The sequence below is a fragment of the Schistocerca gregaria genome, chromosome 3, assembly GCF_023897955.1.
Source record: "Schistocerca gregaria isolate iqSchGreg1 chromosome 3, iqSchGreg1.2, whole genome shotgun sequence".
In the NCBI taxonomy this organism is placed as follows: Eukaryota; Metazoa; Arthropoda; class Insecta; order Orthoptera; family Acrididae; genus Schistocerca; species Schistocerca gregaria.
The window spans coordinates 359,399,259-359,420,288 of record NC_064922.1 but is presented as its reverse complement, the minus strand read 5'-3'; the positions used below and the strand labels follow the sequence as shown (position 1 = coordinate 359,420,288).

Here is a 21,030-nt window from a genome sequence, read left to right as displayed (position 1 = left end):
TTGCAGTTTTCGGCCGCTAAGACCTGCGTTATGCATTTCTGCCGGCGTCGCACGGTTCACCCTGAGCCACGCCTTTACCTTGACGGTGAACCTCTTGCTTTGGTAGAGACGCATCGGTTCTTGGGACTGGTATTTGATGCCCGGTTGACTTGGCTGCCTCATATTAGGCAGCTTAAACAAACATGGTGGTGGCATTTAAACGTTCTCCGTTGCCTTAGCCACACCGGATGGGGTGCCGACCGGTCCACCCTCCTCCACCTATATCAAGCGCTGATCCAGTCCCGCCTTGATTATGGGTGTGTGGCGTACGGTTCTGCCTCGCCTTCAGCATTGCGATTGCTGGATCCCATACACCACTGCGGGATCCGCCTCGCCACGGGAGCGTTCCGGACAAGCCCCGTCGACAGCATACTTGTGGAGGCTGGTGTCCCTCCATTGCGGTTCTGGCGCGACCGACTTCTGGCCACTTATGCTGCCCACGTTTGTAGCTTGCCAGGGCATCCCAACTACCGTCTCCTGTTCCCGCACTCGATCGTCCATCTTCCAGACAGGCGGCCCCGGTCAGGGTGTACGATCGCGAATCGCATCCGGGCTCTACTGTGTGGGATTGAGTTTTTTCCTCTCCCGCCTGTTTTCCGGGCCAATCTCCGTGTGCCCCCTTGGTGTGTGCGCCGACCATGCATTCGGCTGGATTTGGCACAGGGTCCGAAAGACTCGGTCCCTCCTCCGGCCCTCCGCCGCCGCTTTGTTTCTCTCCTTGCTGAGTTTCCCGGATCTGCCGTGGCCTATACCGACGGTTCGATGGTCTCTGGTCGCACTGGTTACGCTCTTACTCTAGAGGATCATTGTGAGCTGGCACCCGGGAACAGTGTATACACTGCCGAGTTGGTTGCCATCTATCGCGCCCTAGAGTATATCCGCTCCCGCTCAGGTGAGTCCTTTGTCATCTGTAGTGACTCCCTGAGTGGTTTACGAGCTCTTGACCAGTGCTTTCCTCGTTCCCGTCTGGTGATGGCCATCCACGAGTCGCTCCATGCTCTTGCCCGTTGCGGCCGCTCCATGGTCTTTGTTTGGACCCCAGGTCATGTCGGCATCCCGGGCAGTGAGCGGGTTGACACGCTGGCTAAACAGGCAGTGAGTTCACTGGCTCTGGAACTCGGCCTTATGGAGTGTGATCTCCTGTCGCTTTTGCGCCAGAAAGTGCTTGGTGCCTGGGGTGACGAGTGGCGCACCCTGCCCACGCCCAACAAACTTCGGGCGGTGAAGGAGACGACCGGTGTGTGGCGCTCCTCCATGCGGGCCTCTCGGAAGGACTCTGTCGTCCTCTGCCGGCTGCGCGTTGGCCACACGTGGCTGACGCACGGCCATTTGTTGTGCCGGGAGGACCCACCGCTATGTCGCTGCGGGGCAGCTCTGACGGTGGTCCACATTTTGGTGGACTGCCCGCTTTTAACAGGACTCAGGCAGACGTTTGCGCTGCCTGATACCCTCCCTGCCCTTTTATGTGATGACGTTGCTATGGCGGACCTCGTGTTGAGTTTTATTCGGGCAGGGGGTTTTTATCGTATGATTTGAGTGTTTGTCCTTTTATTTCCTGTATTGACTTGGGCCTTTGGCCTGTGGTTTTAAACTCTGGGTTTTAATGTCATTTGGTGGTTGGCTTTTCCTTATTTTCATGGTCGGCCAACCACCTTCACACTCGGTGTGATTTTAGTTCCGTTTGTCTGGTCTTTGTCTGTCTTTCTTGTATTGTGTCGTCCCTTGTCTCAGTTCTCTGTTTTTAACGACTGACAGTTTTTATTTCATGTGATTTTATCGTGGAACAAGGGACCGATGACCTTAGCAGTCTGGTCCCTTCAATCCCACACCCAACCAGCATTCTAACAATCACACCATTTTCTTTTCCTCTATGTCCATTGTGTTTTATCACATTCCTCTCTGTTCTTCTTCTACCCTGCTTCTCACATCTATAGCTGCTAGTTTAAACCTACATGTCTGTAAATTGTCTTTATTGATAAACTACTCTTGCTTATTTTTTTCCATTTCTGTACCTCAGTAATTACTAAATATTTTGTATTATTGTATGTTAAATGTAGCTTATAACACCATTATCATAATGAATGCAATGTAATTTATATAAACTGTCTGGTTAGGTATTAGAAAGGACCTGATAGCCCTGATATTACTGTGTTAAAGAAATAATAAAAATATATTAGTCAGCAGAATATTTTGCACACATACACATTCACAGAGGGACTTGGATACTGCCTAATGGATTAACTGCCCAAAGCAGTATAAAAAGACACAGGGGGAGCAGATTGCATCAGAGACCATACACTCCTCATATCTCAAATAAAAGTAAAAAGGAATGCTTGTTGAAACCATGTATAAGGTAGGTACCCTAGTGGAGGAAAATACACGAAAATTTTACAGAAGGAACAGAAAATAAGCTAGCTAAAAGTAGCCCATCTCTCAATGATCAACAGGATATGTAAATCTGGTTGAGACACCAGAAGGAAAGTAAACATGAAGTGACATCCAAAGTAATAGGAAAATGAAAATATCTAACCAAGGTTGCTTTAACCAAAAATGCTGGAGTGGAGGAAGAAAAGGGAAGCATGGAGTAAGGAAAGGAACCATATTACCTTAAAGATATCATCTGCTAAAATACACAAGGAAACACTGTAAACTCTAAGAGGAGAGAAAAGGTAATACTGTTACAAAGTGAAGCTGCAAATAATTACATGCATTACATTAGAAGGGAAATGTTATCAATTCATCAAATGCTTCAAGCATATTCACTTGACAAAAACATTTTATTGACATGGAATGAAATAAACATGGTATTTTTGACTGGGACACCCCCTTCTGGGGTTGTTAGGCTTCCTAAAGCAAACCTTTTTATCTGATACCACTACCGAGATAAAAGAGGAAGCTGTTGTAATATTTACTTGTGGTCTTACTGGCTACATTTGGGAACTGTGACTTTGTGGAATAATTACTTATTTGTATTTTTTTCTGCCAATATTGTTGTAATATATTGTGTTTACTGAACCCCTGCTGCCTAAAGCAACTTGCCATGGTTCATGCAGCTCCCCCCATCGGAGGTTTGAGTCCTTCCTTGGGCATAGGTGTGTGTGTGTGTGTGTGTGTGTGTGTGTGTGTGGTCCTTAGCATAAGTTAGATTAAGTAGTATGTAAGTCTAGGGACCGATGACCTCAGCAGTTTTGTCCCATAAGAACTTATCTCTCTCTCTCTCTCTCTCTCTCTCTCTCTCTCTCTCTCTCTCTCTCTCTCTCTCTCTCTCTCTCTCACTGAACCTCCAGAGAAAATTCATCAGAAATGTGTGCTGCACATCAAAGGGAATAATGTTGTCCATTATTTAAAAACCTGTATATTTAAGTCTGCTACCAACACACACGAAACAATATTTTTCTACAGCAAACCATAACTATTCATTTTGTGGTTCCTATTCATTGACTAAAGTTCTATGCTCTGATACCTCCATTAATGGGAATAAATATATTCAACAAGCAAAAGATAAAACTGCGTGAACATGAAAAGAAAGCTACCTGATACTCTATTACCTACTCAGTACAAGAGTTAGTGGTGGACAAACTGATAATTTAAACAGAATGTCATTGATAATTGGCGCTATTACATAAACATAATTGTATGTCCTTAGGGAGAAAATGAACTGTCAAATACTGTTCCATCTCCTTAGTAATCATTTTATACCAGGAGTGTTCAAAAAATTCTGGAACATTCGTAATTTTGCGCCATTGTTGGAGTGAAATGCAACTGGCATCCCTGCATACACCTGTGTTTAATGTGTAACTGCCGATAGTTTAATTGTTGTGTGTCTGTTAGTTATTGTTGACTGCTGTATTGAGTAGAACATTGTTGACAATTTGCAAAGTTTGAGATGACAGAGTTAAAGGAGTAACCCAACTGCATTAAACATTGTATGAAACTCAAGAAAATCTTTTCAGAGAGGCACCAAATGATGCAGGAAGCTTATGTTAATGAGTGCTTAAGCTATGCTCAATGTTACAAATAGTTCACACAGTTTAAAAATAGCCAGATGGAAGTTAAAGATTGCCCTCTTTCACGATGCCCTTCGACATCTACAAATGATGCTCATGTCAGGAAAGTCAACGAAACTGTGTGCCAACGAAAGACTGACTGTCCAAAAGCTCATGTATCAACACCAGAAAGATCTTAGACTCATAATGTGTGAAGAGCTTCTGGATCACACAAATGGCAATAAGGTGTTTCTTAAGAGACTCATAACAGGTGATGAGAAGTGGGTCTAAGGTTCTGATGTTGAACCCAAGGTCCTATCTTCACAATAGATAAGGAAAGGTTCTCCAAGATAAAAAAAAAAGCTTGTCAGGTCAGGTCAAATGTCAAAGCCATCTTGATAGTTTTCTTTGGCTTTGAAGGATTAGTTCATCGTGAATTCAGGCCTCTGGGACAAACTGTTAATCAATGGTACTATCTGCACATGTCGCGATGTCTGTGAGAAAATGAGAAGGCTAACACCTGAAAAGTGGTGAGACAATTCATGGCTCTTACATCACCATAAAGCACTCATACATTTAGCCCTGTTGGTGTGTCACTATTGCACAAAAAACGACATCACTGTGCTGCCTCATTCTCCTTTCTCTTGAGACCTGGCCCTTGTGGACTTTTTTTAAATTTCCAAATTTGATAACCACATTGAAAGGATGAAGATTTGCAATGACAGACAAGATAAAAGGTAGTTCACAGATGGTGCTTTACACCATGCAGCAAGAGGCATACCAAGACTACTTCCACAAGTGGAAACAGTGTTTGGAGTGGTGTATCAGTTGTGGATGAGAGTATTTCAAAGGAGACCATGCAAAATAAGTAAAAGGTAAGCATAGGAAAATTTTGTGGATGAAGTTTCAGAATTTTTAGAATAATCCATGTCTTGCTAAATGATAGTAATTTTATCCAAATCACATGGAAAAAAAGTCTACAGGCTACTTGTACATCATTTATTTGAGAGTATACTAAAAGCCTGTGGAGTCAATATTAAACCTTCAATATGTTAATTCTTATGTAAAATGAATATTTCTTACATTATTTTTCTGATGCATTATACATCCATGATGATTTTTCTCTGCATCCATGAGGATCATCATTTGTTTTACCTACAGATCCAAAAATATAATTCATAACATTACCAGTAAGTCTTATGTCGAACATATTTTTCTGCAAACTGGTATAAAGACCAGGCTTGACAGATTTACAAAAAATTGTTCCCAGGTTCCTTGGCAGTGATAACCATGATACATACTTTACCAATGTTCAGCGTAGTCGCATATTGTATGAGATCCTTTCAACAGCTATATTTGGCAAGAAGAAGAAAGGTGAAGTGGGCATTGAAAGGCTAGTGGAAGAAGGGGTCTTCTGCTCAGCATTTCCTCTACATGATGTAAGTATGGTTTCTACTTTAATCTTGTTAATTTATTAGTTACATCTTCCACAGATAACTTGACCAATATTTGTATCAAAATGTTGTGGAATGTGTCAGCTTACAGAATATGTATACATAATTTACTTTTAACAATAACCATCATACTATTTTTCAATACTGTTTCTTGGAACTACAATTAAAACTAGGTCTTTTTTCTTTAATTTTCTTTTTACAAGCTACCAGTTCTTAAATAAAAATTGTCTATGGTATAGCAGGTGTTATTCAGAATAAATGATTATAGGTTAGATTTAAAACTTGCTTTGCGATCTCAGACTTTTATGTTATTGGGCAAATGATGAATATATTTTGTTGATATGTACTGAACTCCTTTCTGCACCCTTGACAGCTTTAGCAATGGGTAATAAGTGTCATTTTTCAATTCTAATGTTGTAGGTATGGTCATCACTCTTCTTCTCAAATTTTGATGCATTATTTATGATAAATTTCATTAGTGAATGTACATCCAGGGTTTCAGAAGAAGACACAGCAAGATTTCTCCACCCTCCCCTCCGCCCCCTCCCCCCTCCACCCCATGAAAGCCTACGGTTCTTTTGTGAGCTCATGCATGGTGCACAGGGGGCCCCAAGCTATTGCAGCCTGTTCTTCCTTCCTGGATTGCATTTCTTTCCCTGTGCCCCTTCCATCCTGTCCTCTTCCATCCCCTCTGTCCCCTCCTTTCATCTCTCTCTGGGTTCTTACTTATGTTGACCTGGCTAGCCATCTAGTTTCCTGTATTTGTTCCAGTTTTGTTTTCTTTGCCTTTTTGTTTTTCATCCTTCCTTTTTGGCATTTTTTGTCCACCTTTGGGGTTTGACCTCCACTTCTAAATTTTCTCTATGTAGAGGCAGCCATTTGGGCAAGAATTCCCTCCCTAGCATCTATCACGTGGATACCTACCTCCCTCCCTTTCCTTTCCCTCATCCTTCTCCAGCATAGCCACCCTTCCACACTGACAGGTCATCAGTGCGTGTAGCCAATCTGTGTAGTGGGGCTGTTATGAACCCATCTGGCTGAGCCCCTGACAACAAAGGGATCGCACTTCTATTACCTGATCTGTTGCCTCCCCATGTATGCCTAGGAGTTGTTGCTTGACATTCTGCAGCATCAGAACTGGAAATGGCTACATTGTACCCGTGGAGCTAGACCCTGATCAGAGTGGGTGGAATCAGGGAAGATGTATGAAACGTATCAAGCTCCAGAAAGCTGGCCATTCTTCTGTGACCCTCTCTTAGGTTGGTAATGGATCATTTAATGCTGCTTCCCTAACCTGATTACACTCTTGGAGAAGGGCCAGGCTCTCCAGCTTGGGGTGCAACACTTCCCTTGTTAGCTAGTCCGAATTAGGATGGGTGGGGACACATTCACTGCCACTAAGCTGTTATTTTCTGTCGAAAACATCAGACAAGTCTGGCAAAGTGGAGTCTTTCAGTAGGATGCGGTTGGGTTCACTGTCAATCAAAACTTATTCTGCATCCATTCTGCAGCCCTGCATGCTTGTGACCATGTAGGTGATGTCCTGGCATTCGTTACTCCTCACCATTCTTTGTATATGGCTCAGGGAGTCATTTCTCACAGGCACCTCATCCCTCAAACTGACGAGGAACTCCGGGCAGATCAGAAGTGATTTTTTCACATGTTCAGATAGGTTATAAGGATAATCACACTGATATTAGCAACTTTATTGTGGCTTTTGAGGGAGGTACCCTGCCAGAGAAGGTTGAGGTCAAGTGTTATCAGTGTGACCTGAAGCTGTACTTCTCACTACCATTGAGATGCTTTCAGTGCTTGCATTTCAGCACATGTCTTCCTAATGTAAGACAGATCCTTTATGTAGTGAATGTGGATAATCATTCCATGAGGGGAGTCCCTGTGTTCCACTGCTCATGTTTGGTAATTGTCGAAACCATCTCTCTCCATGCTTGCCTGATTGCCCATTTTATAAGAAGAGATGATACAGAAGCATAAGACCACTGATAGTTTCTTACACCGAGGCTCATAAAAAATATGACTGGCTTCAACCTCTATCAATGACTTCTACCTTTGCCTCTGAAACATCCTGTTCCCTCCTCCCAGTTTTGTTTCCTCCCTCTCCCTCCCTCCCTCTCCCTCTCCCTCCCCCCCCCCCCCCCCTGTGGGTTCGGGGGTAAGAATAGGCCCACGGTATTCCTGCCTGTCGTAAGAGGCGACTAAAAGGAGTCTCAAACGTTTCGGCCTTATGTGATGGTCCCCTACCGGGTTTGACCTCCATCTTCTAAATTCTTCCGAAGAGCGAGCTGATTGGGGAAGGGCGCCTTACAAGGTGCAATGTGTCCATCGCTCATTACCATCTCTAGCTTGGTTGGTCGTCGTCGCATAGCTGTCCCGCCCACTCACCATCCTAGGGTGTGGCTTTGTTCTTGGGTGCGGTTTTTGCAGTCTGCTCTGCTGTGTCGCTTTATGCGCCAATGACGATCATGGACTACATTTCACCTGAAATCCAGCACGGTAGCTAGTCCGTTGTGGTGGGGCCGCCATGTACCCTGTCGGTTGTAGCCCCCTGACAACACAGGGATCGCTCTACTGATGCCTGCGCCGTTAACTCCCCGCGTGTGCCAAGGAGTAGATGCCTGTCTCTTTGGGGCATCGGGACTCCCGGCAATGGCCATCCCGCCAGGTGGTCGTTGCTGAGGCTGGGTGGCGCCCGTGGGGAGGGCCCTTGGTCGGAGTAGGTGGCATCAGGGCGGATGACCCGCGATGAAGTGTGGTACATCATCTCTTGCTGGCGGCCAGCCGCCAGCAGTCTCTAAGCGTTCTCGGCCTCAATACAACGCTCAGGCATATGATCCACAATCGTTCCCCTCCCTGGCCACACCATGGGAGAAACGAAAGGCTACGGTTGGCAGCGAACCTTATTCACCTCGCTATTTAGTCTGTACACGAGTCGATGGGGAATCGTTTATGGCGACCAAGCCTCAGTTTTTTGTCGAGCACTTGTAGGACAAGTTTGGGGAGGTGGAGGGCTTGTCCAAAATGCGCTCTGGGGCAGTATTGATCAAAACGGCATCCTCTGCACAGTCACGGCGGTTACTCGCTTATGACAAGTTGGGGGATGTTTCCGTCACGATCACACCCCATAAGAGTCTCAACATGGTCCAGGGGATTATATTCCATAGGGACCTACTCTTGCAGTCAGACGACGAGCTACACACCAATTTAGAACGGCGGAGTGTTCACTTCGTCCGGCGCGTCCATCGGGGTCCGAGGGATAATCAGGTAGCCACCGGTGCCTTCATCTTGGCCTTCGAGGGTGACGTCCTACCCGAAAAGGTCAAGGTGATGGTCTACCGATGTGATGTGAACCCCTATATCCCTCCCCCGATGAGGTGTTTCAAATGCTGGAAGTTCGGCCACATGTCATCTCGGTGTACTTCCAGCATGACATGCAGAGATTGTGGACGCCCTTCACATCCTAATACTGCATGTGCGCCGCCTCCCATCTGTGTGAACTGCGGCGAACACCATTCCCCTTGCTCGCCAGACTGCAAGGTTCTACTGAAAGAACGAAGGATCATGGAATATAAGGCCCTGGATCGCATGACCTATACTGAGGCTAAGCGGAAATACGAGAGGCTACATCCTGTGGCTCTGACCAGCTCCTATGCCACCGCTGCCAAAACAGTAGTTTTGTCATCTGCTGCACCGATTCCACTGAACACTCTGAGCCGGAATACTACACCTGCCCCCTTGATGGTGGGGGGCACTTCCCCATCTGTTGCTCCTGCACCACCTACCTCAGGAGCAACGACCCCCCAACCATCGGGGACACAAGTCCCCAACTCTAAGCCGGAGAAGCGTCCGACTTCTTCGGCGACTCTCTCTCGCAAGGGATCCCTCGGGTCCCTCCCTTCCCAGGTTTCCACCTCTGGGAAGGGTGACGTCAGCCAATGGCTGAAAAGCAGGCCAGCGGCTGGTCGCAGGGCTTCCCGCTCCTCCTCCGTCCCGGAGACTGACTCGGTGGAGCCCTCCCAGCCAGTAAAGCCCAAGGAGCAGAGAGAGAAGACGAAGAAAAAGAAGGCCTCTAAGGCCAAGGAACGCGCGGTGGCATCCACCCCACCGCTCCATACAGGCTCTGCGTCTGAGGATGAGGTGGAGATCCTGGCGTCCGCTGAGGACCTGGATCTCGCCATACCCTCAGACGCCAAGGACGCCGTTTGTACTGGTCCTCGATCGGTGACAGCAGGTGACCCAGTGACGTGATCTGCCTCCTCGGTCCCTTCACGCCTATTTCGCCCATGGACAAAGTGATTCTCCAGTGGAACTGCAGCGGTTTTTTCCACCACCTTGCTGAGCTCCGCCAACTCGTCAGCAGTCACCCTTTCTTCTGCATTGCCCTCCAGGAAACGTGGTTTCCGGCAATGCGGACCCCTCCCCTACGAGGGTATCGGGGTTATTGTAAGAACCGGGCAGCTTATGAGAGGGTGTCTGGTGGAGTCTGCGTCTACGTCCTTAACTCTATCTACAGCGAGTGTGTGCCTCTTCATACACCCTTAGAGGCTGTCGCTGTAAGGATGTGGACGCCTCAGCCTATTACTGTCTGCAGTTTGTATCTTCCGCCAGGTGGTGATGTCTCGCGTCATGTGTTGGCTGCATTGATAGCACAACTGCCGCCTCCCTTTGTGTTGCTGGGCGACTTTAACGCCCATAACCCCTTGTGGGGTAGCGCCGCGATTACTGGCCGGGGCAGAGATGTCGAGACTCTTCTGTCACAGCTTGACCTCTGCCTTTTAAACACGGGAGAGGCGACCCACTTTAGTGCGGTCCATGGCTCGTTTTCGGCCATTGACCTTTCTATTTGCAGCCCCGGACTTTCACCATCCATCCACTGGAGGGTCCATGACGACTTATGTGGTAGTGACCATTTCCCCATCTTTCTGTCACTGCCACAGCGTCACTCTTCTGAACGCCCCTCCAGATGGGCTCTGAATAAGGCTGATTGGGACTTATTTACATCTGTCGCAGTGATCGCACCTCCTTCCACTGATCCGATTGATGCGGTGGTTCAGTCGGTCACCACCAGCATCGTTTCTGCGGCGGCATCTGCGATTCCCTGTACATCCGGGTCACCTCGGCGGAGGACTGTGCCGTGGTGGTCGCCCGAGATCGCAGAGGCGATTCAAGATCGCCGGCGGGCTCTTCAGCGCCATAAGCGGCACCCGTCGTTGGAGACCCTCATTGCTTTTAAACAGTTCCGCGCCCGAGCCCGACGCCTTATTCGCCAACGGAAGCAGGAGTGCTGGGAACGTTATGTTTCCACCATTGGCGTCCGTACCTCTGCATCGCAGGTTTGGGCCAAGATTCGGCGACTCCAAGGCTATCGGCCACCTGTCTCTGTCCCTGGGCTTTCGCTGAATGGAGCGGTGTGCACCGACTCCGACACGATTGTGGACCGGTTAGCAGAGCATTTTGCTCAGTGTTCCGCGTCAACGAACTACCCGTTGGCCTTCCGCTCCCGGAAAGAGCGGTTGGAAAGTCGGAGGCTTTCCTTTCACACGCGCCACGCGGAGTCGTACAATGCTCCTTTCAGCGAATGGGAATTCCAGAGCGCACTTTCTGCTTGCCCTGATACGGCTCCTGGACCAGACCGCATTCACAGCCAGATGCTGAAACACCTCTCAGTGCCTTGCCAGCGACACCTCCTAGATCTTTTCAATCGCGTCTGGGTCGAGGGTGTTTTCCCGTCTCAATGGTGGGAAAGCATAGTCCTCCCCGTATCGAAACCTGGCAAGAACCCGCTGGAGGTGGACAGCTATCGCCCCATAAGCCTCACCAACGTTCCTTGCAAGTTGCTGGAACGTATGGTGAGCCGGAGGTTGAGTTGGCTCCTCGAGTCTCGGGGCCTTCTGGCTCCGTCTCAGGGTGGGTTCCGTAAAGGCCGCTCTGCCATCGATAATCTGGTCTCCCTGGAGTCTGCCATCCGTACAGCCTTTGCGCGCCGCCAACATCTGGTTGCCGTCTTCTTCGACATGCGGAAGGCATACGATACGACTTGGCGCCATCACATCCTGGCCACACTTCATGGGTGGGGCCTTAGGGGCCCGCTCCCGATTTTTATTCAGAATTTTCTTTCGTATCGTTCCTTCCGCGTGCAAGTAGCTGCGTCGCATAGTTCCTCCCGGGTCCAGGAGAACGGGGTCCCACAGGGGTCTGTCCTCAGTGTGTCCCTGTTTTTAATTGCCATCAATGGGCTCGTTGAGGCGGTGGGGTCGTCCGTCGCGGCTTCTTTATATGCGGACGACTTCTGCTTATATTACAGCTCCAGTGGCATCGCCGCTGCTGAACGGCAGCTGCAAGGTGCCATCCGCAAGGCGCAGTCATGGGCTGTAGCGCACGGCTTCCAGTTTTCGGCCGCGAAGACCTGCGTTATGCATTTCTGCCGGCGTCGCGCGGTTCACCCTGAGCCGCGCCTTTACCTTGACGGTGAACCTCTTGCTGTGGTCGCGACGCATCGGTTCTTGGGACTGGTGTTCGATACCCGGTTGACTTGGCTGCCCCATATTAGGCAGCTGAAGCAAACATGCTGGCGGCACTTAAACGCTCTCCGTTGCTTAAGCCACACCAGGTGGGGTGCTGACCGGTCCACCCTCCTCCACCTATATCAAGCGCTGATCCAGTCCCGCCTTGATTATGGGTGTGTGGCGTACGGTTCTGCCTCGCCTTCAGCATTGCGATTGCTGGATCCCATACACCACTGCGGGATCCGCCTCGCCACGGGAGCGTTCCGGAAAAGCCCCGTCGACAGCATACTTGTGGAGGCTGGTGTCCCTCCATTGCGGTTCCGGCGTGACCGCCTTCTGGCCGCCTATGCCGCGCACGTTTATAGCATGCCAGGGCATCCAAACTACCGTCTCCTGTTCCCGCGCTCGATCGTCCATGTTCCAGAAAGGCGGCCCCGGTCAGGGTGTCCCATTGCGGTTCGCCTCCGGGACCTTCTCCGTGGCCTTGACTTTTTTCCTCTGTCGCCTGTTTTCCGGGCCAATCTCCGTCTGCCCCCGTGGAGTGTGCCCCGACCGTGCCTTCGGCTCGACTTGGCACAGGGTCCGAAGGTCTCAGTGCCTCCGGAGGCCCTCCGCCGCCGCTTTCTTTCCATCCTGGCCGAGTTTCCGAACGCGGCGGTGGCCTACACCGACGGTTCGGTGGTCTCTGGTCACACTGGTTACGCTCTCACTCTACGGGATTATTGTGAGCAACGGTCATTGGCAGCTGGCTCCAGTGTATACACTGCCGAGTTGGTTGCCATCTATCGTGCCCTAGAGTTTCTCCGCTCCCGCTCAGGTGAGTCCTTTGTCATCTGTAGTGACTCCCTGAGCGGTTTACGAGCTCTTGACCAGTGTTTCCCTCGTTCCCGTCTGGTGATGGCCATCCAGGAGTCCCTCCATACTCTCGTCCGTTGCGGCCGCTCTGTCACCTTTGTTTGGTCCCCGGGTCACGTCGGCATCCCGGGTAACGAGCGGGTTGACGAACTGGCGAAACAGGCGGTCAGTTCCCCGGCCATGGAGATCGGTCTTTTAGAGAGTGACGTCCGATCCGTATTGCGGCAGAAGGTCCTTGCTGCTTGGCGTGATGAGTGGCGCAACCTGCCCTCTCCCAACAAACTTCGGGCAGTCAAGGAGACAACCAGTGTGTGGCGCTCCTCCATGCGGGGGGTCTCGCAAGGATGCTGTCGTCCTCTGCCGGCTCCGCATAGGACATACCCGGCTCACGCACGCGTATCTCTTGTGCCGTGACGACCCGCCTCTCTGTCGCTGCGGATTGGCCCTGACCGTGGTACACGTCTTACTAGACTGCCCACTTTTAACTGCCCTCAGACAGACGTTCGCGCTGCCTGATACACTCCCTGCTCTTTTAACCGATGACTCTACTATGGCTGACTTTGTTCTCCGTTTTATTCGAGCAGGGGGTTTTTATCATTCAATATGAGAGTCCCTTTTTATTTTTTTTAGTGTCGACTGTGGCTTTTGGCCTGGGGTTTTAGTGTGGTGTTTTAATGTGTCGCTTGGTTGTTGGCCTTTCCAGTTTTATTTTCATGGTCGGCCAATGACCGTCGCACTCTGTGTGTCTTTTAGTCTCTTTTCTCTGGTCTTCGTCTATGTCTTTCTTGTACTGTGTCGTCCCTTGTCTCCGTTATGTGTTTATTGCTTGTTGGACTTTTCTTCGTGTATTATTATGGTCGTGGAACAAGGGACCGATGACCTAAGTAGTCTGGTCCCTTTAACCCCCACAAACCAACCAACCTCTCCCTCCCTCCCTCTCGCCCCCCCCCGCCCCTCTCCCCCCCGCCCCTCCCCCCCCGCCCCTCCTCCCCCGCCCCACCCCCCGCCCCTCCCCCCCCGCCCCTCCCCCCCCGCCCCTCCCCCCCCGCCCCTCTCCCCCCCGCCCCTCTCCCCCCGCCCCTCTCCCCCCCGCCCCTCTCCCCCCCGCCCCGCCCCTCTCCCCCCCGCCCCGCCCCTCTCCCCCCGCCCCGCCCCTCTCCGCCCGCCCCGCCCCTCTCCGCCCGCCCCGCCCCTCTCCGCCCGCCCCGCCCCTCTCCGCCCGCCCCGCCCCTCTCCGCCCGCCCCGCCCCTCTCCGCCCGCCCCGCCCCTCTCCGCCCGCCCCGCCCCTCTCCGCCCGCCCCGCCCCTCTCCGCCCGCCCCGCCCCTCTCCGCCCGCCCCGCCCCTCTCCGCCCGCCCCGCCCCTCTCCGCCCGCCCCGCCCCTCTCCGCCCGCCCCGCCCCTCTCCGCCCGCCCCGCCCCTCTCCGCCCGCCCCGCCCCTCTCCGCCCGCCCCGCCCCTCTCCGCCCGCCCCGCCCCTCTCCGCCCGCCCCGCCCCTCTCCGCCCCGACCCGCCCCTCTCCGCCCCGACCCGCCCCTCTCCGCCCCGCCCCTCTCCGCCCCGCCCCTCTCCGCCCCGCCCCTCTCCGCCCCGCCCCTCTCCGCCCCGCCCCTCTCCGCCCCGCCCCTCTCCGCCCCGCCCCGCCCCGCCCCGCCCCGCCCCTCTCCGCCCCGCCCCTCTCCGCCCCGCCCCTCTCCGCCCCGCCCCGCCCCTCTCCGCCCCGCCCCGCCCCTCTCCGCCCCGCCCCTCTCCGCCCCGCCCCGCCCCTCTCCGCCCCGCCCCTCTCCGCCCCGCCCCGCCCCTCTCCGCCCCGCCCCTCTCCGCCCCGCCCCTCTCCGCCCCGCCCCGCCCCTCTCCGCCCCGCCCCGCCCCGCCCCTCTCCGCCCCGCCCCTCTCCGCCCCGCCCCGCCCCGCCCCTCTCCGCCCCGCCCCTCTCCGCCCCGCCCCGCCCCGCCCCTCTCCGCCCCGCCCCGCCCCTCTCCGCCCCGCCCCTCTCCGCCCCGCCCCGCCCCTCTCCGCCCCGCCCCGCCCCTCTCCGCCCCGCCCCGCCCCTCTCCGCCCCGCCCCGCCCCTCTCCGCCCCGCCCGCCCCTCTCCGCCCCGCCCCTCTCCGCCCCGCCCCGCCCCTCTCCGCCCCGCCCCGCCCCTCTCCGCCCCGCCCCGCCCCGCCCCTCTCCGCCCCGCCCCGCCCCTCTCCGCCCCGCCCCGCCCCTCTCCGCCCCGCCCCGCCCCGCCCCTCTCCGCCCCGCCCCGCCCCTCTCCGCCCCGCCCCGCCCCTCTCCGCCCCGCCCCGCCCCGCCCCTCTCCGCCCCGCCCCGCCCCTCTCCGCCCCGCCCCGCCCCTCTCCGCCCCGCCCCGCCCCTCTCCGCCCCGCCCCGCCCCTCTCCGCCCCGCCCCGCCCCTCTCCGCCCCGCCCCGCCCCGCCCCTCTCCGCCCCGCCCCGCCCCTCTCCGCCCCGCCCCGCCCCTCTCCGCCCCGCCCCGCCCCGCCCCTCTCCGCCCCGCCCCGCCCCTCTCCGCCCCGCCCCGCCCCTCTCCGCCCCGCCCCGCCCCTCTCCGCCCCGCCCCGCCCCTCTCCGCCCCGCCCCGCCCCGCCCCTCTCCGCCCCGCCCCGCCCCTCTCCGCCCCGCCCCTCTCCGCCCCGCCCCGCCCCTCTCCGCCCCGCCCCGCCCCTCTCCGCCCCGCCCCGCCCCTCTCCGCCCCGCCCCGCCCCTCTCCGCCCCGCCCCGCCCCTCTCCGCCCCGCCCCGCCCCTCTCCGCCCCGCCCCGCCCCTCTCCGCCCCGCCCCGCCCCTCTCCGCCCCGCCCCCCCTCTCCACCCCCGGCCCCCCTCTCCACCCCCGGCCCCCCTCTCCACCCCCGGCCCCCCTCTGATATGTTATTTATTGGTATCACCTGATCCTTGTTGGTGACAGATGGTGACCTGGTAGTGTGATTGGCTCCAGCCTATTTGCTGACCATTTGGATACCCACTCCATGCTTATTCTGTGGAACTGTAAAGGATACTACCATCATCTCCTAGAGTTGCAATCTCTTATTGCCTTTTACTTGGCAACTTGTGTCATTCTCCAGGAATCTCATTTCACTGATGGTTGCTCACTGACTCTTTGTGGAGTCCATGCTTTGTCAGAACTGGGTTGACCCATTGAGGGCATCTGGTGGCATGTCCAGTCAACTTGGACTCTGTGGTCACTTTTGCAATTTTTCCCTCCCTCCCTCCTGACAGGTCACCTACACCCACTGTCCTAACTGCCCTCCTTCAGCAGCTTGCATTTCCCTTCCTTCTCCTTGGAGATTTTAGTGCCCATCGCACTTTGGGGGTAGTGCTCTTTCACCTGGTCAGGGGCTCCCAGGGACCAATTTCTTGCAGACCATGAGCTAAGCCTTCTTAATTATGGTTCCCCTACTCATTTTAGTTCTGCATATGGCACTTCCTCTGTCATTGGCCTTGTGGTCACTTCCCCTCCTGTTCTTCCTCTCTTATACTGCTCACCACATGATGACCTCTGTGGTAGTGACCACTTCCTTTTCTATCATTCCCTTCCCACCTCCCAATGGCTAGCTTACTCTGCTGGGCTTCACATAGTGATGATTGGCCTCTATATACCTCCCAGATCATGTTCACACATTCTTTGTCACGTTGTATTGATGAAGTGGTGTGTAATCTGTTTGATAAGGCAGTTTGTCCTGCCATTCCCCACTCGACAAGCCTCACTTGCTTGTTCCATCCTGGAGTGTGGCTATTGCCACCACCATCCGTGATAGTCACGGCACCTTGCAACATATTAAGTAGCAGCCATTCTCTGCCAGTTTTATTAGCTTTAAATTTCTTCATGTCAAAGCCCATTACTTTGTGAAAGCCAGGATTGCTTGATTTTAAGACGTTTATTTAAATTACTAGTTTCAACAGGATCGTGCTGTCCTCTTCAGATTGGCATTACACTTCGCATACATGTTCACATACATGTCATAAACATTTTGAGAGCAAAAGTCAATACAAAAAACACCACAGGTATGCAAAGTATAATCCCAATCTGAAGATGACAGCATGATCAAGTCAAAACTAGTAATTGGAATGAAGGTCTTAAAATTAAGCGATCATAGCTGTCACAAGAAATACATATATAAACAGAGATCGCTCCAACAACATGTGTACATCTTGTAGTACATGCCCGATAGTTAATCAGACAAGAACATGGCTGTGTTGGGAATGCTTTGTCTCCTCCCTAGGTTCTTCTGTCCCTTCATCAGGAGTGTGTGGACTACACTCTGAACCCTCCCAGATTGTCAGTGGCAGCCTTCCATTCCAGGCCTTATCACTCCAGGTGGCTTTTGCACAGATCCATCAGTTGTTGTGGAACACTTTGCAGCTTATTTTGCAATGTCATCAGTATCAGCCTCCTATCCAGCCGCCTTCCTCGTCCAGAAACGGGCCTGAAGCTTCCCACTTAACATTTTACCCCTTGTCAGATCGAATCCTACAATCAACCTTGTACTGAAAGGGAACTTCTTTTGGCCCTCTCTTCTTCGCACAGTTCAGGCCCGAGTCCATGCATAATCAATTGCTTCAACACCTCAATCCTCCGTGACGACAATATCTCTTCCAGGTGTTCAACTGTATTTGGCTCCAAGGCATTTTCTCCCCTCAATGGAGAGACATTATTGTGGTTCCTGTCCTTAAACCTGGCAAGAATCCATAATCCCTTGATATTTACTGTCTGATCAGCCTGCCTAAGGTCCCTTGCAAGTTATTAGAATGGATGGTTAGTCATCAGCTCAATTGGGTCTTAGTATCTCAGGACCTTTCATCTTCTTAACATTGCAGCTTTTGTGTGGGACCATCTCCAGTTGATCATCAACTTTCATTGAATATAGGCCTTTTCTCAGCGCCAACATCTTGATGCTTTTTTTCTTCAATCTTTGTAAGGCCTACAAAGCAGCTTGACACCATCACATCCTGCTTACACTCCATGAATGGGTTCTTTGGGGGCCCTCTACCTATTTCCCAGTTCCTGTCCCACCGGTTGTTAAGAGTTCAGGTTGCCACCCTTCTTAACTCTCCACACACTCCATATTAAGTATCCTTCTTCTCATTGCTGTTAATGGACTTGTGGCCTCTGCCAGACCATTAGTCACCCCTGCTCTGTATGTGAATGATTTCTATATTTACACTAGTTCCCACTCATTGGCCTCTGTGAAATGACAGCCTACCACCATCAATACAGACGGACACAATTTTGAACGAGTAGAGAAATTAAGTACCTAGGATTAATTCTATCTAATAAAAGTGAGGTTGAGAAAGAAGTTCCACAGAGAATAGTTAATGCTAATCATGACTTCTTTTGTCTCAATAACTTATTCAAGTCACACTTAGTCTCACAAAATAGCAAGATCAAACTTTACATGGCACTGGTAAAGCTGGTTCTATCATTTGGCTGTGACACATGAGCAACTTCACACACACTTGAAGAGTGCATTTGAAAGGAAAGTGCTCAGAAAGATGCATGGGAAATGAGGCAAAAAGAGGACTTGTACCAACATTTTGTGAATGCTGCTGATAGTAGGACCATCAGAGGATGACGACTGGTGGTTGGGACATGTCTTAAGAGCTGGAGAATCTATCCCCAACTGAGTGTTCAATTCCCTGAAAGACGTCAAAGAGGTCATCCAAGGACTTGGTGGAAAGATAGGGAGATGAGGACATTGCAGAATGTAGAACCAACAGCATCCCCAGAAGATACAATGGACAGAAGAAAGTGGAACATCTGCCAGAAATACCTGCAACTGTGATCAGGACAATGCTCCCTCCTGTGTCACTGTGTTATTGATCTTTGGATAGTGTGTGATTAATGCATATGTTGTTCTGAGCTTAATTGACCACTTTTACTCTCACTTCAGTTATGGATTTGCGCCAATTGACTTACTCCATCACATTCTGCAATGTGAAAGGCATAATGCAGGTAACTGTGCCATGACACACCAATGTCCAAATAATTTGATACTAATTGACAGATACGCACATTTTAAACCTTTCCAGTTGGCCTACTTCTGAACTAGGTAGCTTACAATTTGATACTAGATATTCACTTGCATATAACCACTCTGGTTTCACAACTGTATTACAGTGTTTTAATGTCTACATCTACATCTAATTTGAGTCATTTTAATAACCTTTATTTTCCTTTGAGAAATTACAAACATTGTTATTATTATTATTTCTTTCCTATCTCAGATGTTATGTCTGGTCAAAAGTAGAAAGTGACGCAGACCTTGATCAAGCGTGACTTCCTTTTAACTGTATGGTATATGTTATATTGCATTTAGGAACTTTTGGCTAATTGAACATGTATCAATAATTACAGATTTCTGTAGTTGTATAAAAAAGTTTGGATGTAGCCGTAGTGCGTTGATGTACTGGTGGATATTGTGTGGCATGACTCCTGTAGTTGATAGTATAATTGGTATAATGTCAACTTTATCCTGATGCAACATGTCCTTGACTTCCTCAGCCAGTTGGATGTATTTTTCAATTTTTTCTCCTGTTTTCTTTTGTATATTTGTTGTATTGGGCATGGATGTTTCGATTAGTTGTGTTAATTTCTTCTTTTTATTGGTGAGTATGATGTCAGGTTTGTTATGTGTTGTTGTTTTATCTGTTATAATGGTTCTGTTCCAGTATAATTTGTATTCATCATTCTCCAGTTCATTTTGTGGTGCGTACTTGTATGTGGGAACGTGTTGTTTTATAAGTTTATGTTGTCAGGCAAGCTGGTGATGTATTATTTTTGCTACATTGTCATGTCTTCTGGGGTATTCTGTATTTGCTAGTATCGTACATCCACTTGTGATGTGATCTACTGCTTCTATTTGTTGTTTGCAAAGTCTGCATTTATCTGTTGTTGTATTGGGATCTTTAATAATATGCTTGCTGTAATATCTGGTGTTTATTGTTTGATCCTGTATTGCAATCATGAATCCTTCCGCCTCACTGTATATATTGCCTTTTCTTAGCCATGTGTTGGATACATCTTAATCGATGTGTGGCTGTGTTAGATGATACGGGTGCTTGCCATGTAATGTTTTCTTTTTCAAATTTACTTTCTTCGTATCTGTTGATGTTATGTGATCTAAAGGGTTGTAGAAGTGGTTATGAAATTGCAGTGGTGTAGCCGATGTATTTCAGTGACTGCTTTCTGTATTTTGCTAGTTTCTGCTCGTTCTATAAAGAATTTTCTTAAATTGTCTACCTGTTCATAATGTAGGTTTATGTTGATAAATTCCCTTCCTCCTTCCTTTCTGCTTAATGTTAATCTTTCTGTTGCTGAATGTATGTGATGTATTCTATATTTGTGGCATTGTGATCGCGTAAGTGTATTGAGTGCTTCTAGGTCTGTGTTCCTCCATTTCACTTCTCCAAATGAGTAGGTCACTATTGGTATAGCATAAGTATTTATAGCTGTTGTTTTGTTTCTTGCTGTCAATTCTGTTATCAGTATTTTTGTTAGTCTTTGTCTATATTTTTCTTTTAGTTCTTCTTTAATATTTGTATTATCTATTCCTATTTTTTGTCTGTATCCTAGATATTCATAGACATCTGTTTTTTCCACCGCTTCTACGCAGTCGCTGTGGTTATCCAATATGTAATCTTCTGGTTTAGTGTGTTTTCCCTTAACTATGCTATTTTGCTTACATTTGTCTGTTCCAAAAGCCATATTTATATCATTGCTGAGTACTTCTGTTATGTTTAGTAATTGGCTGAGTTGTTGATTTGTTGCTGCCAGTAGTTTTAGATCATCCATGTATAGCAAATGTGTGATTTTGTGTGGGTATGTTCCAGTAATATTGTATCCATAATTTGTATTATTTAGCATGTTGGATAGTGGGTTCAGAGCAAGGCAGAACCAGAAAGGACTTAATGTGTCTCCTTGGCATATTCCACACTTAATCTGTATTGGCTGTGATGTGACATTATTTGAATTTGTTTGGATATTAAGTGTGGTTTTCCAATTTTTCATTACTATGTTTGGGAACTGTATCAATTTCGGATCTACTTTGTATATTTCCAATATTTGTAGTAACCATGAGTGGGGTACACTATCAAAAGCTTTTTGGTAATCAATGTATGCGTAGTGTAGCGACCTTTGTTTAGTTTTAGCTTGATATGTCACCTCTGCGTCT

General features: G+C 50.5%; 1 protein-coding gene across 7 annotated transcripts in view; it reads left to right on the top strand.

Annotated features, from left to right (window-relative positions):
• Nucleotides 1-21,030, top strand: part of LOC126354052 (anoctamin-7-like) — a 725,127-nt gene that overhangs the window by 597,869 nt on the left and 106,228 nt on the right. For all 7 annotated transcript variants that reach the window (XM_050003410.1, XM_050003407.1, XM_050003408.1 and 4 more), the window contains exon 6: nucleotides 5,296-5,464. In XM_050003410.1, coding sequence (XP_049859367.1) covers nucleotides 5,296-5,464 — 169 coding nt within the window. The remainder of the gene's footprint in view (nucleotides 1-5,295; nucleotides 5,465-21,030) is intronic.